General features: G+C 38.2%; 2 protein-coding genes across 2 annotated transcripts in view; one reads left to right on the top strand and one right to left on the bottom strand.

Moving 5' to 3' along the window:
• macrod2 (mono-ADP ribosylhydrolase 2) overlaps positions 1 to 26,911 on the top strand; it is a 416,332-nt gene that overhangs the window by 54,671 nt on the left and 334,750 nt on the right. The gene's annotated exons all lie outside the window — the stretch shown is intronic.
• flrt3 (fibronectin leucine rich transmembrane 3) lies at positions 2,512 to 11,261 on the bottom strand. Its single transcript, XM_024296697.2, has 3 exons — positions 10,862 to 11,261; positions 6,303 to 7,028; positions 2,512 to 5,702 (listed from the first exon to the last, which is right to left on the bottom strand). Exon 3 carries the CDS (start codon positions 5,658 to 5,660, stop codon positions 3,708 to 3,710), a length of 1,953 nt encoding a protein of 650 aa, XP_024152465.1. The 5' UTR covers positions 5,661 to 5,702; positions 6,303 to 7,028; positions 10,862 to 11,261; the 3' UTR covers positions 2,512 to 3,707.

Here is a 26,911-nt window from a genome sequence, read left to right as displayed (position 1 = left end):
ACAAAAAACCCAAGTAAATAATGTTTGCTTGAAAATGCAGCCCAAAGGAAGTCTCATTGCAGTTGTTTTTCATAACCATGAAACTGTGTGCTGCTTTGAGTTAAAGTCTTTCACATTAAACGGTTCAAGGTTCAATGGGTCATTCTCTATGACTGTAAAGTAACACTATTGACATTATTCTGTGAAAGCAACCATATTGGTTTCGTGGCATCATGAATCATTTTTCTTTCTAGTCTATAATGAATGTTCAGCACTAGCTGAAGAACCTTAGTCCCATTCAATTCACTTGGTGGACCTTACATTTTTTTAAATTCTGTTTTTAAGCTGCTAGTTTGAAATCAGGAATGATGTACACATGGTTATCTGCAGTTCACAGCATTTCTGTTCTGTTTGCAAAAATTGATAAATAAGCTTTCACTTTTTTACCTACTACCTGTAGGCAGCAAAACTGGGGTTCACGCCATCTGTTGTTCAATAATCTATTTTACAATGAAACAAAAGCTGTCCGATGGGGGGGGGGGTGGTTTCCAAGTAATTTTTACCATCTTGCTCTAACTCGTTATTTCTAGTTTAGAATTACATTATTAAAAAGTACATCTATCAAATTAAACTAAAAAACATTTTTCTTTTAGGTACTTTTTCTTATGTTTGAAATGTCTTGACTTGAATTGCTTTAATATAAGTACCTTTTTAAAGGGAATCATCCACCAAATGGACTGATTCATTATTGAATGCTTTTATGAAGGATTCTGTTTTGGGGGTAGTCTCATGCAATAATTTTTCATCCCCTAAGATCTTTGAACTGATCCTGACCTGACCTTACTGACCTTTGCAAAAGCGTGGGGTCACATAGCCTGTTCTTTTGGATCCTCCTAATAGCGCTAATGGAGAAAAACCATGCATGGCTTCTGGCGATGAGGCAGTGCAGGGGTGCTTTGATGCTAACATCTATAGGAATGCAAATGTGACCGATTGCCTGACTAGTGCATTAGAATAGCAATAACAAGAGCTTGGGGCAGACAGTGCACCTGCCCCTCCATTAACTTTAGTCACAGGGTTAGATAAAGGAAAAACATCATTAAGCTCTGCATGTGTCACTTAAGACAAATGCACGGGCAGCCTGTGTTGTTCAGACCGTCGTCTGACCCCAGCGAGAACTTGAAGGTGATTAATAAATAGTTTGAAGGACAGATTGCCTAAAGGTTGTTGTTTTAGGTCTGCTTCATCCATTTTTATCTCATTCTTGAGTCTTTCAAGAGGCACAAAGCCCTTTTGCTTGATGTATTATTTTTCAGTGAAAGTCTAAACAACAGAATGAGCTATTCATTGTATTGTGAGGCAGCAATTTATTACACAGGTGACTGGATACGTGTCAAAGCTTTAAAGTGGTCTTCAGATCTAATGACGGAGCTTTTTATTTATTCCAAAAGCACAAATGATTGCTGTGCAGAAGGAATTTCAGTTATTGCAATTCACCAGATTCTTTTTTAGAACACTTGCTCAAAAACATTTATCTAAATGATTTTGCGTTTTTTCTTTCTAAAAGGAAACTGATTAGCTTCACTCCCATAAATTCTGATATAATTGTGTGTTTGTCGGAATGACTGTATACTTGAGGTTTGGAATGCATTCCCTATTTTTCCTCACTGAAGTGAGGACTTTCAGATTAAAAATATTACATGTAAAATAAAATGCTTCTTACAAAATATTTACAGAATATGTTGCTTACATAAATTGTTGGAAAGTACAGTATGATCGGAAATGCATAAACTTCCTCTCAGTTTGCACATAATGTTGTGTTTTGCTGTCAAATATAAAATCGTTGCATATGCTGCTCTAATGCAAGCAAATGTTTTCCCCTGCCAGAGAAATCTGCAACCATGTCATTAAGTATGCTGCCTGCAGCAAAATATGTATCCTCCATCCCCTGCAGACATGGCCATCCCTGCAGGATCTGCCCATCCACCCAACAAGCCTCGTACATGGTGCTGTCCGGGTGGCTGGGAGGTTCATCATCCCTAGAGTTTCCACAGCCCACTTTTTTCTCCGCCGTGATTTTTTTTTCCCCTTCTCTAACCAATCGGATAAGTTACACATGACTTCACAGCACAAAAGAACAAAAGCAGCCTCAAGCAGATGTTGCTCTGTGCACTGCCCATTGAGTGGAAAACTGGGTCTCAAGCAATTTTTGAGCAGTTTTAAGGAAATCTTTGTTGTAGAAAGGGAGTCTGGTTATGATGCATGATAATTCACATCTTTATGAAGGATGAAAATAGAGCAGGCTGCGGGATTTATTTCCAGATATTCATAAGCACATTTAACACTGTGCATAGCAGTGGGTTTGATATATCAATGTAGGTGTAGCCCCCTTTGGCACTTTAGAGGAGTTTGTCAATACAATAAAAAAGTTACTAAACACTTCAATAACAGTAAAGCGCAAATAAGAATTGGAGAAATCCTTTTAAAAATGTAATACAAGCAATTTTTGAGATAAGACAGAGAAAATTCATATTTTTTTATCCACTTTTATTCTGTAATATGACCAATATTTTTCATATTCAAGTGTGTATGAAAAAAAGTCACTGCTTTCTTAAAAAGCTAAATACAATAAGCATTAGATCAAGGCACGTACAAGACTGGCCAAAGGGCATACAATGCACTTTGGTTTTTTTAATTGTAAAGAAATTTTACTTTAAACAGTGGCAACATAAAACTGTGTTCATTTGGAAAATGGTACAAAATAATACAAGAGGGTTTTACTGACACTGTCTTCATTTTAATGAACATGTTTAATCTGTTTTATCTTGGTGGGAGGCTATAAAATAAACGGTACATTGTATGGTACATCCTACTAAAGAATGCCGTCATTGTCATTTGGCCATTGTTGGGTTGTACAAACAAAGTTGGTCAGGGGGGTCTTCTGTGTCAGCATGACCTGCCTATGTGTTTGCAGGAGCAGAAAGCCCCTCAAGATTGGTGTGCTTTATCTGCCCCGTGCTGTGGCCTACAATCTTTTCAGGAACATCAAAACCCTGCTTCGCTGTGATCTGCCTTTTTGCAAGTAGAAGTAACACATTAAACAAAGCAGAAATTTAAAAAAAGAAAAAGAATATCATGGCACCTCATCTTTAGTTTCTCAAAAGCCCACATTAGGGTAACACTACCGTAAACTTCTTGGTCCATAGTATTTGGAGTTTGCTACTGACTGCTCAATCTTTTAGGAGGCAACATGCCTGCTTAGTGAACTATTTAATGAGCTGTGCCTTTTGTTTTAGTGTCTTGTAATTTTTTTGCCTTTTGTTTTTCTAACAGCCACAAAGTAAAAAGAATGACCTGTGCTTATACTACAAGGTTTTCTAAAGTCTGATTGTTCAACACAGCAATGAAAACCCACTTTCACAGTTGACAAGTCATTATATCTTAATAGAACACAGAGTTTCTTTGTTGGTCAATAACCTTAAGCAAAGGAAGTACAGTACAAATACTACAAAACCCTAAAATATAGAATTGCAGTTAGTAACTCACTGATGGTTCAGTGATGGACTGCAGCTGGAACGTTCTCCATCTTCATAAAACGTCCTTAAATATAAATTATATGGCAAATGAACAGAACATTACTTCCTCAGTCCTATAGATCCAGTGTTTTGTAAAAGTCTTGCCACTCCATTTTTCAGTCACGCACTTGTCACAAATGTCCATGTGCAATATCATGAATGGGAATGGTCTGAATCTGGTATTCCACTGTCTCTGTAGCTCCTGTTGTTAATGCTGTTCTCATTGTGAGGACTTTTGTATAAACTCAATCCATTAGGTGGGAAAATTGTGTGTATCACAAACTCCTCCTTGGATACTGGTAGGTGATTTATAGGAATCATTTGAAAAGTAGTTTCTCTTATTTCAAGGATGGAATTGTCCTTTTTAGTGCCAGCCTCAGCATAGTCGTCCTTTCTCCGACGGCCCTTATTGTAGGTGCAGTTTCTGGAAAAAAGTGAACCATTTCTGTGGATGTACCAGCACACTAGGGCCAACATGATTATTGCCAGAAGAGCTACAGCCCCTCCAATGATAGCAGCCAAAGGCAGACTGGAATTTTTGTAAGGCTCTTTCTCCTGTTCTCTGTTTAAAATTGTTGTTGGGTTGTATGATCTGTGAGGACCAGTCTGTGTCTCGATGCAAACAGGAGTTTCATCTGACAGGTAAATGTTGCTGGTCTCCATGGGAACCATGCATATTCTGTAGGAAGAATCAGGCTCCAGCGCAGTGAGTAGATACTCGGTCCGTTCTCCTTGCACTATGGTCTCGGTGATGGATCCAAAGGCAGGGCTGTGTCCTTGTTTTAGCCAGCTAAGCCGTAGGGCAGTCATTGGTTGTGACACCCTCCATGATATATGTATTGCATCTTCACTACTTGACATTACACTGATGGTGATGATCTTTTTGCCTGAAGATGTGGTGGTGCTGCGGTAATTCTTACTGATGTCAGGCCCTTTTACTCCAGGCCGTCGGGTGACAAATGAGGGCCTCTGGGGCTTGGATGTGCTGAAAGTGTTGGAGACTGTGCTTGTCTCGTATATGGAAAAGAGTTCTGAGTCTGTGCAGTTAAACATATCTGTAGTTAAATCTTTAATTGCCATGCCTTTGACCTTATCAGGACCTTGGCACATCAAGCCACGTACATTCACTTTTGATGGTAATGACCTCAACCAGTCACGCACCCATTTCATCCTGCAAGTGCATTGCCATGGGTTATTACGGAGCAGGAGCTGGGTGAGATTGTCCAGATCTTCAAACACACCTTGTGGGAGGCTGGTGAGCTTGTTACCCGACAAGTCCAGGCGATACAGCTGTCTAAGAAAGGCAAAAGCCCCAGGCGGGATCCGGCTAATGTGATTATCTTGTAGCTGTAACTTCTCCAAACTGGTGCCAGGTAAGTTGGCTGGTGGCGATGTCAAGGAATTTCTCACTAGTGAGAGCTCAGTCAGGTTGATAAGGTTGATTAAAGCCAACTCCCCAATTCCACGGTTGTTGAGCAGGTTACCATCAAGTATAAGTCGTTTCAGATTGATGAGATCTTGCAGTGATTGCTCTGAGATGGAGGAGATGCGGTTGTCTTCAAAGCGCAACTCCTCAATGCTCATGGGCAGGCCTGATGGAATGGTGCTAAGGTGGTTCCTGGAGAGGAAAAGCAATCTGAGGTGATTACTGTCCCTAAAGGCCCCGTCTTCTATGCTGACTGCTGATACAGAATTATCATCCAGGTGGAGTTCTTCAATGTAGGGAATTTGGGCCAAAGAGGAGTGGGTAATCATCCTGATGTTGTTCTCCTGAAGATGAAGCTCTTTTAGTCCAAGAGGAAGATTGGTGGGAAACTCGTCTAAATTGTTGCAGTAAAGGTAGATCTTCTCCACTTTAGAAAGTCTGCGTAGCTCAGTAGGAATGCCTGAACTCTTAATGCGGTTGTTTTGCAGAAATAGCACTGTGGCATCCCGGGGTATACCAAGAGGGATGGAAGTCAGGCCTCTGTCATTACAGTATATGAACGTCCCATCACAGCGGCAGACTGAGGGACATGACGCTGACGTGACCAAGGGGTTGGCAAGACCCAGCAACAACCCGATCCTGATGAGGAAGAGGAGGAAGGACTTGCATTGATATACCATCTTGAAGCTGTGGTGTCTGGCAGTCTAGTCACACAAGATGCCCTAAAAAAGCAAATATTTAAATTAATGCAAAGGGTTTTTAAGAAATGGAAACAAAAAAAATATTGCTAAGGTTGCTGACTGAAACAGTCTGTCACCACTTTCTAAAATAAGACATTAAAACACCAGATTAAAAGCAATACCACAAATTAAAACCAATTTATAGGGTTCTATCATAAACTATTGAAAGAAAAATGTTTTGGCCTAAACATTTTAAAATTGCTAGGATGCAATACGTTATTTTTTTCTTCCTACCCAGCATCAAGGGTGGAGTTTGTGCTTCACAAGTCTGCAAGAAAGTTACCAGATCAAAGCTACATTTACAAAAGTTTTTCAATCAAGATGGACTTGCAAACTTATGCACTTATTATGATGTCTTTTAGATTTTTGTGTACACATAACAAAATTAACATTTATATGTCCTAAAACTTAAATTAAATCTCTTTGAGAATTCCAAAAATGCCAAGTGTCACATTTTTCCAGTTATGTAAACAATTTAATGTTGGAAAACATAGATTTGTGCCTTGAGTTCTCTTCCCTAATGTAATTTAAAAAAATAATCAGCATATCTGAAAGACAGGAAAGAGTCTGCATTTGTCATACCTGATTCAAATGAGGCAGTAAATCCTTTTCATCCAGCCAAATCCAATCAAGATTTCCTCTTGAATTTGCTTTTATCCTCTCTTAAAGGAAAAGTTTGTCCAAAGGGGGTATCTTGTGATGTCCCGACCTGGTCAGTGTTTGCAGAGCTGATCCTTGTTTGAACGACGACCTCCTCTGTGTTGTCAAAGGCTCATGCTTTTCAAAACCTTTACCGTGGCAGATAAGCCTGCACAAAAAGCATCCACACTCACGGAAAAAAGCATGCAATCTCTGGTAATATTAAAAATCCTAAAGGCTGTTGCAATTTTCAGGCTCAACAGCCATAACATCAAATTAGTTTTTCTTTCTTTTGCGCCATATATTGATCCACACTTTAAATGGTGGAAGCTTTAGGAAAGGCTCCTTTCTGCCATCGTGCTCAGCAGGGATGATGCGTTGACACAAAGCTGGCCTGAGCCATGTCAATCCCCTATGCCACCGGATCAATCCAGGCCTATTCACTTGTGTCGACTGCGTCTTCAGGTAACCCAGAATCCTCTGCTCCCTTGTTGAGCCAGAATGCACATTAATCCTTAGATCTGGTCCTTTTCCTGAAGAAGATAACAACTGTTCTCCTCTCCTCCGGGGAGCAAAACAGGGCAAGTTGCTTATCCTTTAGGGCCCAGTTTTTCCCATACATCAGCAGGCTGAGTCTCACTGTAGCCTCCGTACATCCGGAATGGTGTTCTGAAAAGTAATCACATAAATACATATTTAAAATGAATCCTTTTTATATTCACATTACTCTGAATAGATTTTTTAAACAAAATCTTATAACCCTTGTATTTATATAAAGCATAATACAAGTATAGCAAGTATGCTATGGACCATGTACATGTAGTGTTAAACGTATACTAACTGAATACTTCTTCTGACTAAATTGGAAAATTTTTGGTCCTCAAGAAATAGATAAAATAAGAAGTATACAAGTATACGTATAGTACACTTACATAGACTATAATTTGCTAAGGGATGACTTAAATCATTTAAAAAACAGTCTGTTGCATGATTGGAAGGTGCATCCACTCATCTGTATGACCTGTACCTCTGAGCCATTCTCTGTATAAATGCTGTTTCTGTAACTGCAAACAGAATGTCCTTTGACAAAGAAAATGTTTCACTTAACAACACAATGCTTGCTGTCCTTTCTGCTCATGTGACGTACTGGCTGCTGCTGTGCATTGTAAAACAGTCAAAGGTAAATTAGGAACAAAAGGCGTCACCGTTTAACAGTTGTAACCCATGACAGGGGGAAGATTAGGGAATTGAGGAGCTTGTAACTCGATTACAGCTCTTGAGATGCTGTTTCATAACCCCCCCCTCCTCCTTCTGTTCCATCTGAACACAGATCTTTTAGTCCAGTTTTGCCTTAGTAGTAGATTATAAAAAAGCACCATATGCCGCCTCTGTGAACTTGCTGAATAAGGTAGTTAGGCAAGGAGAGAAAGATTAAACATTATAATTTAGCCTAAAAGGAAATTAGTAGGAAATATGTGTCAGCTGGAGACACTTATTTATAATCATATTTTGTCCTTGAAGGTTCTACCCCATAATATTGGGAAAGTGTATTACCATATTTTACTAAAATTTGTTATTAGACTAAAAAACTATGTGATGCTAAAAAAAATGTTGGTCTGCATTTGGAACGACAGTCATAATACACACAAATATAAGAAACACGGTCTCATATATTACAATTATGTCAGCTTTTAATCTTTTTTTCTCATATTGTGTCGGGTGTATAAATTATCTTTTTAAAAGAAGCATATGTAGGCAGAAATACCTTAAGCCCCCCCAATGTGCATCAGATTTCAGGAAAGTGCCCCTCTCCATTGTTTGCTACAAGGCAAGCGTGGGCCATGGAGTTGAAGCCTCATTGGGGGGTTTGTGGGGGGTGAGGTTTTAATACTTTAATACTAAGACAGCTATAGAACTGCTTTTGTTTAATATAGTTTTCAGCAAACTTCTGTATTTATTTCATAAACTAACAAATGAAACTAATTTTGTGTACCACCAAAACATTCATGGGAACTCAGTCATTTGGATCCACTCATGTAGATTTTTCCTGTAAACGGTTATAATCAACTCTGACTGCAGGACAGGAGATCTACCAATCAAAGCGGCTTTTGCTTTATTTTATCTAAACTGGTGAAGTTAAATTGAGAACCTTGATGAAAAAAACTGTCTGAATGTGTACAGGTTCTTTTCAGTGGAGAGTTGAACCTCACAAAGTTGGACATTGAGAGCCGTAGTAAATAAAGTACTCCTAAGTGGACATTAGTCTGCAAGTGCACAGCCTCATTTTGTGTCAACGACACCGACAAAGGTTTTGGACGAAAACATTTCCCATTGTAATGAGTTGTGAAATACAGAGTAAAATAGCTGTCATTGAGGTGAAACACGGCTCTAAAAGTAGTGTTTAATTATTCATAAATGTTGAAATTAATGTTGCACCATAGTACACTCTTCATAGGGAAATCAGCTTTGTTTGTATGTGGTTTTGATATTCACTCTGATATACAGTTCAGTTTTTGAACTATGATTGATTACACACAAACGTGTTTATTGCTAAGCTCTTTTGTTTTTACAGATTGTGTTTATTCTGTCTAATCACTTGTTAAGTTTAGACTGTACTATCAAGCAAAAAAACACAATCTTAGGTGAGAATGAAACTGTTTTTTAGTTTTATTTTTTTCCATTATTCAAATGAAATAAAGACTTAAGAATTTCTCTGAAATGGAAAATGTTGTGCTTGCGGTTCACACTTTCCAGTAAGTTTCATGTCAGAACACCTGACACAGGCCCACCGTGCTGCAGAGACACAATGGGACATTCATGGTCACATCTGAATTCCCAGGAGCACCGAGCACGTTCCAACTGAAGGGGAAAACCTTCAAAACCACCAAGACGTGGTATGTGGCCTCCTGGCGCTGCCTTTACATGCACTGAACAGATGATGCTTTTGCTGACCCATTAAGAGCATATAAGGCCTCGGACAGACGGGGGTCTCTCTTTTGTAGCGGCCTGAAAGGAGAGCTCTGCAGCAGCTGCAATTGTTTTTCCCCACATGGGGGTAGCAGGCACTGCAAGATAAAATGTGTGTCTGCACACAAACGCTCAGACATGAATGCTGGTGGTGAACTGCAGAAGTCTATCTGCAGGAGACAGGCTGACACACAGCCAAAATGAGGGGATTTGTTCATCTCACCATCTCTCCCATCAAAATGATGGAGCTCTGCAAACAGTATCATACTTTCAGAATGATTCTTAGGCTTTGTGGGGGCTAAATAAATTATGGAAAGAACCAAATTAGGCCCCCTTAGAGTAGAGTGTTAAATCTAAAATATGCCTTGGTAGTTTTGGAAGTACTTTGTGCCCCCCCCCCTTCCCCATTCATATATATTTTATTCTTAATTTTTTTTTACTTACAAGATTCCATCTGCAGTGACCTGGTTAGCTGTTAATCTTCCATGTGAATTCCCTCAGAAAAGCACTGACTGGGGACTTTTGCCTGGGGCCGTTATTAGAGAAGAATTGGGCCTGTCTTCATGTCTGCCATGTTTAGCAGCCTTTTCATTTTTTTCTGTGTTGAATAATAATGAGCAGCCGTTACATTTCTGACAGTTTCGTTCAGTTTTCCTTCAGCGTGGTGCTGAAAAACAGCCAGCAGCTTATCAATGAGACATTATTTAAAGCTTTGGTGACCTTATCTCCTAATGGAGATAAAAGGCTGAGTTAAATTGGATTAACAACTGTCCCCACTCAGGTGTTACTGAAAATATTTTATTGGTCTAAGTGGATCAGGACTTTAAATCAGTCTCTGCATTTTTTTCTGATATCCACCAGTGTGGAATTATTTCCATCTTATTTTAATTGCCTGCAGACACATAATGGTTATGAAACTTCAGATAAACGTCGTGTATTTGGCTGAGCGTCTTGAGTGAAAATTTGGTTTATTTGGGTGGTGTGAATAGCAGCAGATCTGTGGTGCAAAGAGCGGCGCTGAGCGCGCATTCAGCGCTCCCTCCAGCTGCCCCTTCATGTCTAACTCCGCGGGGTCTGCGCCTCAATTGTGGCTGCGCACCGGGGTGTCTTCTGGAGCTACGGCGGCGAGGCTGCGCGCAGACGGCGCGCTAATCCCCTCAAGTTTGTGGATTCACCGCTGATCGTTTCCCGCATGCGTAAAATGGGGAAGACGTTTCCAAACGAGACTGTTTGTGCGCGCTTGGATGCGGAATGCCTCTGAGGCGGCGATGGAGCAGCAAGTTGCGCGCTCGGGATGACAAGTCGGTTTTGTATTAACTCTACAAGAGCAGGGATGTGATTTTATTGGTTTTAATCTTTGGGTCAAATGAAGGGAAAATAAAAGGGGAAACCTGCACGTGTCACGTTTGCTTCTTATTTTTGAACAGACTCCGGAGCGTTCCGTTTTACTTTCAGGGTCTTCTCGCTGGGAGAGAAATCCAAATGACTAAAGGGAAGCACTCCCAACTGGACCGGGTCGGCACAAACGCACTTACCTTTTTAATTAACCCCAAAATGGAAAGTAACAGGTATCCTCTTAATAGGAAAACAGTAATCCAATCCAGGCTTTGAAGGAATAAATTCAAATCCAAGAAAGTTCTGATAAAATAAAACGAAAATAAAAAAAAAAGAAAAAAATCAAGCTCCTCTCAGTCACAAGGATGGAGCTTTTTGGAGTTGATGTGCAGCAGGACTGCTGTGCTGACTGGTATCCCCCTCACACGCGCACACACACAATCAGCAGGCTGTGTGAAGACATGGGTGCATGGGTGGATCACAGTACAAATGTGGAGTTGTGTGTGTCTCTAGCTTTGCTTCAATAGAGCACTGATGTCATCTGGGGGAGGGGTCTCTCTATCTCCCACCTCTCTCCTCCTCTGTGTGTTTTGGAAAGGATGACCGCAGTACTGGCAGAGGTCGCTAGGGGGAGTGAAGGAAAGAGAAAAGGCACATCCATGTCAATATATCAAAAAGGCAGAGGGACAAGAGGTAGTAAAAACATTCAGTTTTTATGTATTTTGGTAAAACTGAGACCAATATTGTAGTTTTTTTAATGGATCACATTTCTGTTTTACCTTTTATTCTTTGCAATAAGATGGACAAGTTTCAATCATTTTTCAGTACTATTTCTTTGGAGTTCTTTTATATTTGTTTGGATTGTATTTTTGGTGCAGAAAACATCTAAAATACCAATAAAACACATTTATTTTTATGTGAAAAACACAGTTAATAAATATTTTATGGTTGTGTCACACCAAAATAGATAGTTTCTAAATTTTTTGATATCTGGATTTGTCCTTGTAGCTGCAAAATATTTGATTTGTTTATTTCATACAATTTCAGCAATAAAAGCAAAGAAAACTGGCAAAAAATATATCTATCGCATCTATTTGAGATATTAATTCATAAATTGATTGAAAATAAAAGAAAAAGATCTTATTGGCATAATTATAATAATAAAGACATATTTACATGTACGGTATGAATCAATTAAATATAATTATTGTCAAACTTAAAATATAATGCCAAAATGTGTTAAGGCAAAGAGAAACCTTTATGCGTTTGTTGTTTTGGTTTTTAGTTTAAATAAAGCCAAACATCAGGTTTTCGTCGGTGCCCAAAGCGTTGGTGAATCAGCCTGTTAGTCAAGAGCTGAAAGGCAGACGTGATCCAGCCAACACTCTCCTGTCCTGCTTCATCTACAGTGCTTTCCCCCTCTGGCTACCTGACAAGCCAGACACCCCAGATCTGTGCGTCAAGCCGCAGTGAAGCAGCTCTGCTCATCTGTGGTTGAATATCATGTTCTTGTTGATGCCGGTGGGGATTGAATGTGTATGACGTGCTGAGCTGCTGTTGGAATGTGGGGACTCCTTTTAGAACATATCATTCCCCGCTGCCTTTTGTTAATTGCCCGATGTGCTTCTCTGATATTATTGTCCTATGGGTCTGTAATTAGTTTTTGTAAACAAAGTGATTGTTTTTGCAAATTTTGATTCAGTAAAAATGCATATTTATGTCTAAAGCTTTTGACTTTAAAAATAGTTTGTAGTTGTTAACTATAGTGGAAAAACAGTTAAAAATGTCAAGAACACAGAATTATGGACTTCATAGACCACAATGCAATGTGTTTGAATAATTTGTCATTTAAAATTATGTTTATCAATTTTTTTATTAACCATCCAAGTTTTCTTAATCAGAACACAGTAGATTCATAAATAGTATTCCTAATATTTTTTTTATTAGGTTTTACTTCAGATGACGTCACATTTGATGTTTGAAAAACAGTAGTGAATATTTGTCTGAATTATATTACCCACTTAACACTGGATATGTCACCAGTGACACCTAAATAACACGCTTTTTGACCTACCGTAACTCCTCAATCATAAATCAGCTGATTCTGGCACAGAGAAATTTAGCTTTTTATATTAACTTTGCACCAATATGCATTACATCTATAAGCTGTTTTAAGCCAACAAAAAAATCACTACTGTAAAGTGTTAAAAATCAATGAGAGCTGTTTTCATCACTTCAGAATCCACTGGAATTACATTAATTGCGTCAACGGTTGACTAGTTTTGGTAGTTGAAAGAATGTAAACACATAAGCTCCAATGTTTACATCCTGCACTATATAGTCTCAAAGTATTTAGGGAGTAGATAACTTTAGTAATTTTTCAAGGAAGAAGATTTAATAACTCCACTCCAAGACAACACAACCTGGATGAATGAGAACCTTCACCAATTTAATGTTAGTAATGCTTTACTTCTATTATACTTGGCATCAGGTCTAAATATAAGCCTCCTGGTTGATTTTGTACATACTTTTAAGACAATAGTTGTTATATAGACACATTTTTTTGTCTTCCAAACTCATAATTACTTCTTTTGCTTTTGTTTACAGTGTCCGTCTTGAAGATGACTGTCGCTGACATCTTATTCTCACATTTAGCCTACGTCAGCATCACCTCTTAAGTACATGGTTTAAACCGTGATTGTCATCTTAACTAGAGGGCTTAATTGAGCAGACACTTAAGTCTAAAGCGTCTCCTAAAACTACTTAGACCTTCGCTGGAGGTTTTTTTTTATTTGTTTGCTTTGCAGACTCTCACTTTGACTGAAACACAAAGAGGTTGTTAGACAGGGATAAACTGCCCACCTGTATTACATATGTCTGCTCAAATGGAAGAAAATCTATTGCTAAAGCTAACTTTAAGTCCAGGTGTTGCCTGTCAAAGATTGCGAGGAGATAAAAGCTTTAGCTGGGACATCTTGACCTGATCATTGTCTTGTCTTCCATTGGGACAGAGCAGAGATACCTTTGTCTGACCTCAACATGGCTTCCTCTCCTAAATCGACTGCAGACACATCTGTCAGCGGTTGCTGATTGACCCTCTCTTAGACCTACAAAGAGCCCCACTGGAGGACGAGGGTGTTGGGTTTCTGTTATCTCAAGACCAGGGGAAATCTCTCGCCTTGTTAGTCTTTTCTTCAAGGGGATAGGTGTTCTCCTTTCAGAATGCCACGCTCCAGTCTGTCTGGCTAGTTTCTGTGTTTAGACAACACCAAGACTGTTACTGATTTTGTTGTGCCTCTATTTTTACCACTTGATACCTGAAGAGTCTTGTAGGTCTGGTGGCAGAAACAGTTTTTAAGGTTACAGTTGGTCTTGTTATTCATCGAACCACTTGTGGGTTATCTGTTTGCGTCATGCAGTAGATGTGGAACCTTCATAATTGGGCTTAAGCAACATATTGGATATTTTTCTACATTATTATTTTGTTTTAAACCTTTATTCTACAGTTCTTTAGCTTGCACAGCTGTCTGTCAAGACACTTACCCCCCACATTGCCTTCAGTGGTCAGAAATATGTAGTTACCTTTGGTAAAATTGCCTTCTAAATTCACAAAAATGTAAAAAATGCTTTGTGGATTAAATTTCTTTAGTGCTTTTCACTGCAAACCAGACATATCTCCCTTCCTGCACTTTCCTATTCAGACTTTGTTCTTTGTAGTCGGACTTGGCTCGGTTTTAACCAGTGGAAAATTAAGGGGAACATGTAAGTGGCTGCTGCCAAAACCCTGCTTTGTTTTTCATTACCTTCTGCTTTATTTGCATAGCCTCTACAGGCAATCAGCAACAATCTTCGCTTGAAGCTCTTCATCTCCGCTTTGCCTTCCTGACAAGCAGAGCTTCAGGATCACGGCAGTTTGACTTTGATGTGCTGTTATATTTATTAAAAAACATTTGTATTTTTTATTTGGAGAAAAGCTGTGAAAACTCTTAATGTGCCAAAAGGATATTGGGTTTCATCGTCGTGGGTTTGTGAACATTTTAACTTGGGTGTCTTGTTGCGTTTTCAAAATAGCTTGTAAGAGAAAGCTGTGACTAATGAAGCTCGGACCGTCTTTATGTATATGAGCGCAGAAGTTGGTTACATAAAACAATGCCTTGCCTTTAGGCGGTATTGCTGCCACGCCATGCGGGAAGGTAATGGTCTTTTCTGATGTATCTCTGGAGACTTGAACGCAGACCAGATAAAAATACAAGAAAAAAAGAGGGAGGCCTTGCTGCTGCTTTGGAAAGCTCACTAGCTTTGTTGAGTTGTGTGTGCTGTGTATTTCCATAGAAGAATGACAAACCATACAAATAGCTGCATCGGCTGTTTTTTTAAAGGTCTTTTGTGGCGTCTTGTGTTTCTGTTGTCGTCGTTGTGTTGTCCCCTGAGACAGAGGAAATCAAGGGTGAGTGGATTGCATGAAAAAGGTGAAGGGATTGTCAACCTCTGGACCTCCCAAAGGTTAATGACCCCAAACAAAATGCTTGCTAATCAGATTAGATTAACCGCCCCTCCCCCACTGCACTAATCAGCACAATAAAGAACATTAAAGATACAATTACCATAAAGCATTTCCCCTGTGCAAAATGCCATGCCACTTTGTCTTGGATTTTAAAGCTGGTTCACTTCGTCTTTTAGCACTACAGCTCTGGTTTAGTGACTAAATCATTTCCTGTCCTTTGTTAAACTGTAGATATCTTTATGACGACTGTCTAAGTGCTGACAAACACGCACTTTTCACAATCTCCAACCTAAAAGCAGATTCCTCCTTCGTAGGTGAACTGAACTCTTGACATTAAAGAGTTTGGTGTGTTTTATAAGGGTCAGTCAGAGTTTAGAACTTAAAGACAGGAAGCCGGCACTAATGTTATCAGTTGAAACAAACCTCCTCAAGATTAGATAAAATAGATTACAAAGTACCTCATGATCTGTGGTCTTTGTATTTTGGTGGATGTACCCCGAAGCCTCTGCAGGAACAAAGTACTTTTGTTTTGAAGGGTGGGGTATAGGTTCTTTCTTTTTTCTTTCTTTGCTCTGAATTTTAAAGCTGAAAGTGTGAAAACTTAAAAGATAAAATATAAAGGAAGATTATGGTAACTCAGGACATTTGGTGATATTTATCTAATAAACCATTTTACATATAAAATGTTTTTTTGGTGGTCTTTTTATTCATTTATAGTTTCAAACAACAAATTTATGCACATTGGATCATATTCTGCCACGTACAGTCTATTTATTAAAAAAAATATAATGAACAGAAAATAACCTTCTAAAAATGTATACATAAAAAAAGAACTGACACAGATTTACTGAATTGACAACTCTTTGTTTTCTGTTTGCCTACTGACAAGACTGCATGTGATTGTTTGCTGAATTGACCCCCCCCAGTGCCTTTTTTATATTTAGGGACCCCACTCTAACAAGTTTAGCTCTATCAACATAAATCTGTCACTTCCAGCATGGCACGAGTTGAAAGAGCTAAAAACATAGCAGACAGAACCACTGGAAACAAGGGGATTCATTTGGCCACTGATCAGGTCTGTACAGAAATCCAAAACTTATTATATTCTGTTTTCTTTAAAACTTTGATGTAGTAGATAACCACGGTTTATCTTTTATACATCAAGACTTTAGTGACAATAATTGATTGGAAACCAATTCATATTATTTAAAGTAGCTGAGCCACTAAAAGAGTTTAAAAGCATTTGATGAGGCTTTTGCTATTTTGGCCATTCTCCAGTACGTTCAACTGTTGCTGGTATGTCTTCTCAATCATTTTAAGCAACTTTGCAGTAAATAATTAATAATTCAATTAATTTGTAATTTATTTCTTCTGGTAAAAAAAAACAAAAAACAAAAAAAAACTGAAACTTTGAAAAAAATATCAGTAAAAAGTTCAAAGCTCTTAACATTGAAATGCACTTTTCCTGTCTAAACGTTTTCTTGAAAGGGGTTCAGCTATGGTCTTGAGTGATGGTTGACGACATTTAAGGTGACACCATATCACAGACAAAAGCAAGTTTACATGTATTATAAGCCATTTACTTGCATGGATCATCTGATCTGCAGACTATTCAAAATGCTAAATGGTAAGAAAAAGGTTCTGTTTTCACTAAAGGAAGTATCATTTTTGTAATTACCATTGAGTTAAGAGGCAAAACATCTGAGCTTAGCACACTCTTCCTTTAAATGTACCTGCAATCTTTTAACAGCCCCCATGTCTGGATGGGTGGGGGTATTTTGGCTCTAATAGGGGAGAGAGAGAGAGTGGGGTGGGATCTTGATGGGCAGATTAAATGTAGTTGGTAAAAATATTTTGTTTTAGATTTTTAACTAACTTACTTCCTATATATCTTTTATTGTTTTTATCTATTATGTAAACCTTCTAGATGAAATCCTAAAAATGGAATGTTGATACATTTATACATTTGTTAAAAATGCAATTTCTTGGAAAAGAGTTTCGCTACCTGTTTGTGTCATTTTCCACTAAAAGGGGTTGACAACCTACTTTAAATTACAGTCTGACTGATTGGTTGATTTTTTTTTTGTGCTTTGGATTTTGGGTATGTTTTTTCCTTTGAATTCTTCTACAAGTTGAGAAAGCTGGAACTTCTTCAGTGGTGTTAAATGTCACCTACAAGTGACACCACCTGCCCCCCCCCAATTGAGAAAGTCTAATTTATGCCTCACAAAAGAAACATTGACATGACTTGGATATCAAATGCTTTCTTCTCCAGTCAGAATGTACTTTCAGAAAGGTCCGCCAAAGGTTAAGAAGTGGAGAACATTTATATTTTTATGTATTCAAAGCATCAATCAACACCAGGGAGGAATGTGCTGTGTTGGAGTTGTGAATGACACATTTTTTGGAACAACTAGGAATATCTTAAACTAGCTCTTTTCACTCCTACATATTTTCAGGGGAACATAAAAGTAATATTCAGGAATGCCAAGTTTAATGAGGCTTTATTACACATTTGATAAAGAGGAACTTTGGGGGAGTTTAGACTGAGTGCTAAATTGTCCACAGCATTTAGTCATGCTTTAGTAATCAAAATTACTTAAAGTATCGCTCTAAACTTTTTCAAACGTGTGGGTTTTGGTTAATCTTTTATTGTGAAACCTGTAGGTTGGTTGCCAAATTTCATTTCATGAGATCTACCATCTTGCTTGTTGTTTAGCGATTCCCACTGTACTTGCTGATGATTATTTTTATGTTTAAATAATCAGAAGCTTTGAAGTTGCCCCAGAGTTGTGGGGGTGACCGTTGGCGCAGTGCTGCGCCACCCCCCATCCCGTCACCTACAACTGAGCTAACCAGCCGAACAGTTTTGATCCAGATTTCAGCTCAGACGAGGAAAACCAAGACATTCATGGAACTAGTCATCTACAAGTGGAGGAGAGCAGGGAGCTGGTGGCCCATCTAGGGAATTTTCGACATCCCATAGACAATATTTTTTAAACTGAATTTTTATGTCTGGTCCGGAGTCACATTTTCCTAATTATATGTTCTCCATCATGATAAAAATGACCCAAGATCATGTTAAAAACACCATATCCAGCAGAGTGGGTCTTTAAAGATTTAACTGGGTAATGTATCCACCCGTCTTTCAGAAATAAACACAATACTGTGACTTTTCACAAGGCACTGAACGCAGACAGTCATCAAAGACGACCAATAAAAGTTACGAGTCACCCAGGTTACCATGTAAATCTGTCTGTTGAGACAATAATGGCGAGATCACAGTGTCCAACATCACCCATTGATAAACTACAACTGTAACTTCATACACAGATATGTAGAGAAACTGAAAAAAGAGGAACCAGCTTTGTAAGGTTTTCTGTTTTTTTGTAAGAATACTTGTCATTTAAGATGTAAAATGAATTTATTGTAAATTGTATTTCTGTTGGTAGAAAACCTTGGTACCATCATGAATCCTGTCTATAATTGCAATAAACTCTTGAGTACACGTTTTTGTTTTTGCAAAGGTCACTGGTAATGTGATTTATTGTAGAATTCCTACAGGTCCATTTGTTACTCTAACCATATCTTTTTATAAAGAACATTCATATTTATTTCAACCAGTCGTTCACGGATGGTATTTTGTGTTTCTCTATAATGGCAAACATTGCTATCTTCAGTATTCTCCCTGTACATTGAATGTGTATATAGACAATCGGTTATTTTCTTATGTTGTTCTCAGAATAATTTTCTTCTACTTGGTGTTTTTGTCTTGAACCTTTTTTTTCAAATGTACCAGTAACCCAATTTCCCCAAAGTAATCAACATTTTTGAATGAATTATGAAGCATGATTTTACTTATTTATGCCATCACCTGAATGTGATTCAAAGGAACACTAAATCTAAGATCAAAATCCCATGTGAGTTATTTTAGGATCAAATGCTGTTCAACCCAGTTTGAGCTGACGCTTTTATTTTTGCATATTTTGTCGAAGTGAATCCAAAATTTAACAAAATCCACTGAAATGCTGTGCAACACGGCAGCAGCTGCCCTCAGCTCTCTCTGGGATAGAAAAATCCCACAGAAGGCTCCATTTAACCCCTTAGGATTAGTGCTCATGCCTACTTTAGCACGTGTAAAAGGGAAAACGTCCAAGCACAGTGAGCCAACAGTGATTTGGACTTGCTCGACTGATTTTTCATGCAAACACGGACAATGAAACAAAAATAAAAGCCAACAGTCTGTAAGACTGTAGTCCACAGCCCTAAAACCACATTACTCAACTGAATATTTAAATATTTATTGCATTTTTTTCAAATATTTTGAGAAATTTAGCTCCTACAAGTAAAATGAAAGAAATATTGCCCCAGTTTTTGCTCGTTTCATGTCAATCCTGCGTTACGCCGTGGGCTGTTTCATTTCAGAATTGCTCAGACACTGCTTTGCTTTTGGGAAACGGTAAAGAAGAATGGGTTACTGACAGTCCAATGCTATGTGGGGAGGAGTGGCCCCTCTCACGAGGGTCCCTGGCCAGCTCAGGCTCTGTCTATTGACTTTAGCCCTCTGCTGACATTTCCTTGTGTTTGTGTAGGCTTTCATCACAGTGCTGTTCAAGCAAACGCCAACAACTGAAAACACATTCTTTCACTAACTCACAGGAAGGCACACATGCATATGCATACATAGAAACACACACACACACACAGCTGTACTGCAATCCACTTTAATACATTGGGCTGATTTTGTACCGCCAAGCCCTAACAATAACCTTAGCATAATTTAGGCTCATATTTTAGCCTCTAAATCTATTCAGGTCCCTAAAAACTTAGATTTTTAAAATGAAAACTATTTAAATTTCCTAACGTTCTCACTTGTCATTATAAGGTTGCTCATTATGTTTGAAATGGTCTCTTGAGCAAAAAACCAATCATAGAATTTTAGCTTATTTCTTTACAAAAATAAATGCATTTCTTATGTGCCCTTCTGCCAAAACAAAACACATATTCATAACATATTTTGTTCATTTTCTTAAATCCACAGTGCAGTAAAATGTGAACAATTCCTATTAAGAATAAAACATCAGCTGCACTTTTGCCGTACATTTCCTGGCTTTTGCTTTCGTTTTGCCAATGTGGAAGTAAGAGGCAGTAAACGGGAGTTTATCTGGCAGTTAGGCAGGAGGAGTGTCTTCAGTCGGTGTGGATTGCTGTCTGGATGACTTCCCAGCCTCCCAAATTTCACGCTTGCGCTGGCGCCGCAGCAGTGCTGGAGGAGGAGCACAGGAAGATGGGGTGTTGGTAAAGGATGACATCACAACTGTAGGAAGAAGGAGATTCAACATCCTGCTGTGGATGCAACATGATGAAGTGAGAGATTTAGAAACCAGGTGCAAGTCACACCTGCATGTGTTCCTTCCACCTTGTTTAATTAGAGTTCACCATCCTTCTAATTAATATATTCATTCTTGTGTCGTCTCTCCGTGTGTTTGTATGTGTGGGAGCCAGTGGGCTCAATTGGGAATTATCTAACATTCCCTGGAGAAAGCTGCTCTCTCTCTCTCTGTGTATTTATGAAAACCATTTCTGTGTTGTCTGTAAAAGCTTAACAATGAACAGCTGATCAAGTCTATTGATGATTTTAGTTCCGTAAAAGTATCACTGCGTGTTTTTGTTAGCCAGAAAGCGAGTTTCAGTTTCATACTGCCTTCATGATTGCCTGGTGTGCCAGAAGGAGATAATTAAACCGTTCTCTTGTAGCTAGATCTTTGAGTGGGTTGGTGGGATCAGTCACAGCATTCATCAGATCTGAAGATGAATGAGTCAGAAGTATTCATACTGTTTCATTTCTTATAGCTTGTAGTTTGCTTGTGACAGTGCAGTTAGAAAGTTATTTTTGATGTGCAGTGCCCTGCTGAGTTATAATTAGTAGTAGGACTCCTCAAGCCCCGTTTGGTTCCTTTGAATACAATGAAATCTTTCTTTTCACACAGTTCTCCTTTTGTGTCCTCATTTTTTCTAAGATATGTAACCATCAGTTTACTTAAGTTTTAACTCCTCTAGGTACATTTTCCTTTTCTGTTTTTAGAAGTTAAATGGTGCTGGACTTTTAAGGATTGAATTACTGAAGGTTATACAGTTTTAAAATCTACAATAAGGCTAAGGTTTAGCTCTTCTCCCTTGTGGTACGTTCACACCAAATGCAATTTGTGTGTCAAAGTTGTGTCCACTGCCTCCTTAAAATTCACTGATTGACGCTTGTCCAAAGATGTGTTCAAAAACTTGATGCTTCTGATGCAAATGTGAGGAGCCACTGTTAAAAGATGAGCCTCTTCGCTACATTTACTGTATATCTGGATATCTCACATACAGGGGGGGGGGCACAAGTCATGCTGAAAGATCAGGTTCTTTTATTTTGAAGGGATCTACAGAAATGTCAGTAATCAAGTCACTATGTCTGGGTTTATAAGAAATTCAGAGATTCTTCCAGTACGGTGAGGTTCACCGTCCACTGAAGGAGCTGCGTCTGCATTATGGACGCTTTCAGCGGTACTTCCATTTCTCTGTGACCCAGTTTGACCACTTGCTGTCCCACATTAGCCAGAAGAAGAAAAGACATAAAAATAATAATACAATTAAAGAAACTTTACATTATTGTCTCTATATTTAGAAACATATAATAAGTAATCAGATTTCCCTCCATATTGGTTTTGGACTCCACCTACTGATCATCAACACATCACAGGCCAAAGCTAAGTCCGTGGCTGGTTGACGCAACACGCCTTCCTCCCCAAACTTCAGATATTTAAAGTTTGAAAACATTGTAGTGCAATAGCCATAATGCATTGCTACCACCTAAGGCAGGGGTGTCAAACTCAAGTCCTCGAGGGCCGACATCCTACTGGTTTTCCAGAAATCCTGCCTCATCTGCTGCTGATTACCTGGATCAGGTGTGTTTGGCCAATAAGGAGCTTCAAAGGCAGGTTGGTTGGAAAACATGTAGGACACCGGCCCTTGAGGCCTGGAGTTCGACACCTGTGACCTAAGGCTCTAAACCGTAGACATATATTGATGGCGTCTGTACATTGACATAACATTGTAACTGTATGCCCCTGATGAATAAGGAGTTCAGTGTGAACATAGTTCTAGGCTTCTTGAAAATGTTGACGCTGCCATGCAGTCGTCTAAACAACCAAATCTGGAATGGACAATTTCTATATAGGTACAACATTCGTCCAACATTTTCTTTTTTCATTTTTCTTTTCTGTGCCTTGGAAAATATTGCAAATAAATATGAATGAAAAAAATCCAATTGAAATAATGGTCATTTTTGTAAACAGGATTATGGTATCACCCATAAACTATATATATGCTGTATGCTCCATCAATCCCAAAGGGGTCTTAGTTCCATCTATTTATTGGTCAAAATCAAAATGGTGATACCATCCAAGAATATGAGCCAAATACAAACCAGTGAAGTAATTTTCCACAGGGTTTGTTCTTCTTACACATTGCATTTGAAAGAGATGCTGTATTCCATGTTGGTTTTACCCAAAGGGTTTCCAGTCATGAAGTATCATATGCCTTAACTGCAGTACAAAAGTGTATAAATACAATTAGCTATGTCTTTGTCTGCAATTCAGAGTTTAGCATTTAGATTTTTACTCTGGGCTTTGTTGGCCATCCACTTTAATTCCACCAGGTTTCACCGAATAATGCCAGTGGAGACGTTTTTTTCCATCAGTTCATCAATATTTGTGGTGCTTTTGCAGGTGTGTCTCTGGTTTCATTGTGGCTGTGGTGAGGCTGGATGTGAGCGTAATTGCTAATTTAGCTAAAGTGTGGGGAAAACAAACAGATGAAAAAGGCAGAATCATCAGACGATAGCTCTTTCCAGCTGCCTAATCTACTCAGGTAATTCTCCTTAAACCCACTGAGTCCATACAAGCGATTGAATTTCAATGCATCTCTGATGAGATGGAGAGGAGGAAAAAAAAAGCAGCCTCCCTTAGCACTCAAATGGACTGGCAAGCAGATGCTCGGTCAAAGTGACAGGTGATAAGTGCTTTGGAAAGCTGTAAGTGAAATCTTTATGCATGTATTTCTGTATGTAGTAGTGCTGTCTGTGCCCATCTTTTATATTGTCTTATTTGTAGTACCTCTCAGAGCATTTTCTTAGCTACAGAGCAAGCGCCTCTCACATTCTGATGAGCACCTGTGACCTTTTGGATGAAGTGTTCTGTTTATTTAAGGGACTATTGCACTGCTTGGTTGATAAAGTGCAGTGTAAAAAAATTAAATGAGAACCTCAAATACTTCTGGCACTTCATTAATATGGAGCCTTTTAGCCTCCTATGGTAATTTCTTTTTGAAACTGATTTTAATTTATACATGCAAAGGTAATTAATTCAGGCTCAAAACCTGTTGCGTGCAAGTATTTTCAGATTAAATGCAATAAGTTAGGTGGAACTTTAAATACCTGGTTGGTGTCAAACTTACATTAAAGAAAATCAAATAATAATTGAATAATTAAAGAACTGTGAGCTTGGTCAATGTGCAGCTTGGAAGCGTTCTCCTATAGTTTGTTTTATTTATCCATAGAAACTGAAACTTTATTTTCACTGTACTTTGGGTGTTTTTAACCTCCTGGAAAAAGTAAATTATTTTTCTGTCTGGCTTGTACTCTCCAGCAAACTCATGGTTGTGAACACTTTTTTTTAGTTCTGCCTTTTTGTTCAAATGTGAAAAAAACTATTTTTTTTGTTAATGGTCGTTTGAAAAGCATCAAAAGACGCCAAAAAAAAAAAAAAACTCTTCTCTTTCTTTATTAAAGATCTAATTGAGCTTAAATAAACTGTGCCTCTTACAATCTGCATTGACAATTACCATTCTTATCAAACTGTGGTTTCCATGGCAGTATTAATAATAGAACATGTTAAAAGGGTTTTCCTGACTGTATTACCCAGAGCTGGATAGAGTAGCTCTGGCCAGTTTTTAACCCACAGTGTATGTTATTATGAAGCCCCCCTAATTGGAGTCTAGGGAGGAGTCCCTTGGAGCACTCCTTAAGCCCTGCATGGGTCAGAGAGTAGTTCAGGCTTTTGGATTAAGTTTTATGACGGAGCATTTAAGTGGAACAATTTATTTAAAAGCCGGATCACTTGGAAAACTCTGCAATATCTCATCATTCTTCACGCAAAACGGGCTTCATTTCTTTTCCTCCTCATCTGACTGTAAAGCATTTTTCATCCGCACGAATGAGGAGGAGAATAAATCACATCACTGAGATCTTTGTAAATCACAATTTTAACGTCAAACATTTTATGTGGTTTGCTGTCTTAAGTGCAGGAGGAGTGTAATGAGTTAGATAATGTCCAGAGAGCAGCGGGATCAGAACAGCTAATCCCGTTGTCTCCAAGGACAAAGCAGGATGACAGGAGGCAGGGGTGACTATTTCAGCTCCTTTTGCCTCAATCCACAAAGCTGGAGTTTTCCTGATGCAAAGGTCTAATCCTTCTTTTCCCAATCTGCCTCTTGGTCAGTCATCCATTATGTGTTGTGTTGTTCTGTCCCAGCATCATTAGTTGAGGGTCAGTTCTGACCTTTCTTCCTCCCCACTGTGAAGTCCCTGTTGCTCTTTTTAAATTGTAGTCACCGTTTCCAGTAGCATTCATTATTTGGCTGTTGTTGTAACTCCCTAATAAGAGCATTGGAAGCTTTTAATCTTCTAGAACTAAGACCCTCAAATCTAGGTAATAAAAGCTGGAATGCTCTGAGCACAATGGCTCCCATCTTTTAAAGTAGTGCAGCCAATATTGAAAAGGAACACAAGATCTCATAAATGTTATCATCCCGTTTCATTACATTATGTAATATTACATTCTCCAGAGATATATTGTTATGATGTGAAAAGGAAAACTAGCCATAAATGAAGGAATATCTATAAATGTTTATTGTTGTCCATAAATTGTAGTTTTCCTTTGATGCAGTATGGAAGCTAAAAGTACTGTCCCTCTCTGTTTTTAATACTCTTTGAAAGGGCACAAACAGGCAAATGTGGTGGATTTTCATTTTTGCTGACATTTTATAGGGAGAAAAATGCTACGAGTTTAAAGAGATGATCAAAAATCAGTCGTAGATTTGCAATGGAAAAAAAAACAAAAACGATTACGACATTTTGTTCTTCTGCATTTTTCAATATGACTGTAACGTTCCTTACTGCAAAAATGTAGAGCTCTCAGAGGGCATTAATTTGAAGTGGAAATTGGATTTAACTGCAACACATAAATGTTCTTTCAGGACTATTAGAGCTGCAGCCAGGCATGGTGTCCTTCTGCATATTCCTGTTTAACGTAGGACTGAGCTGCTCAGCACCTGCACAATAATGCTTCTTTTCTCACCTGCTGGTATTTAAGATGCTTTTGCAAAAGTTTGAATTTAAAGGCTTTGGTGTTCATTAGACTTGGACCGTTTATTAGACATTATTTTAGAAATATGACATTTTTATTCTTATTTTTATTGTAAAAATGAAATGTGAGCATTTAAAAAAAATATAAAATCAAAATCAGTTAGGATTTTTTTGGTAAATCATGGAAGAAATGCTTCAAATACTTTACTTGATAACCTTTCAGCACCGTAGATGGATCCAAAGGGAGCTAAATTGGGGCCATTAAGATCTGAAACCCAAATAAACAACTTGAAAAAAAAAATATTGGTGTTTGGCTAAAAAAATAAAAAAATAAGTAAAGTGTCTGAAACATGTTTGCAATTCTGAAATAAACTTATTTTCAACTTCAAATTTTCTGTTTTTGAAAGTCTCCCTTTGACAATTTTTTTAAATAAATAAAAAAAAAAACATTCTTAGTAATGTTATAATTATGATTATGAAGTTTTATACCAAAATCCCACAACCTAAATTTCTTTAAAAAACATTTTTCTTATTGATCTGAAGCCTGCGTTTGGAAAATCTCCTCTGAGGGGGTGTGGTTTTTGGAGCTGAGTGGAGCTGCTCTGTCTCTGAACTCCCATGTATACCAGTATTGGTTTGAGCTGGATGTCAGCTTGGACGAGGAAGTGAAGAGCTTCTTAGACTGAACTATTACTGATTTATAATCCTTTACAGCTGCAGTCAAATGAGCCGCGTTCGTATTTCCGTGGTCACATCAAGAAGGTCCGTGGAGTCTCGTTTCAAAATTTATTTTTTTTCAGTTTAATTGCCCCAGTTTGGCTCCATACTTCCACCTTTTGCACAATTAACGTAATTTAAAGGGACAGCTTTGCCCTGATATGCAACACTTAAATACTGTACATTTTTTGGAGTTAAACACTTGAATTAAAGTGCTATACAACAGCGCAAATCTGCTTTTCTGAGCTGTCAGTATCTGTTGAAATTGTGTTAATTTGAAGTTAGAGTAATTCAAAGACAGTTAACACCGTAGCTATACAGCTTTGATGTTAAAAAGTAAACCAGAAAAAACAAGTGTGAAGCTTTATTTTTCTTTTAGCTTCAACATTTTTAAACATTTTTAGAAACAGTTTCTTAAGGACACAATCATGACTTTTTAAATACTTTCTCAATGGAAGAAATTCAACTGATGCTTGTACGTTTTCTTAGTTACGGATGATAACGTTCGTTGTTAGGCCACGTTGGTTTAATTAAAGTTAAAAATTTGGCACCAAATTAGAATTTTTGTTATACAAGATAAACATTCAAAGTCTTCTTTTGAATGTCAATCCCGTTGTTGTATAA

Source organism: Oryzias melastigma, linkage group LG15, assembly GCF_002922805.2.
Source record: "Oryzias melastigma strain HK-1 linkage group LG15, ASM292280v2, whole genome shotgun sequence".
Taxonomy (NCBI): Eukaryota; Metazoa; Chordata; class Actinopteri; order Beloniformes; family Adrianichthyidae; genus Oryzias; species Oryzias melastigma.
Note: the sequence above shows the minus strand (reverse complement) of the source record. Positions and strands in the feature narration are given on the sequence as shown.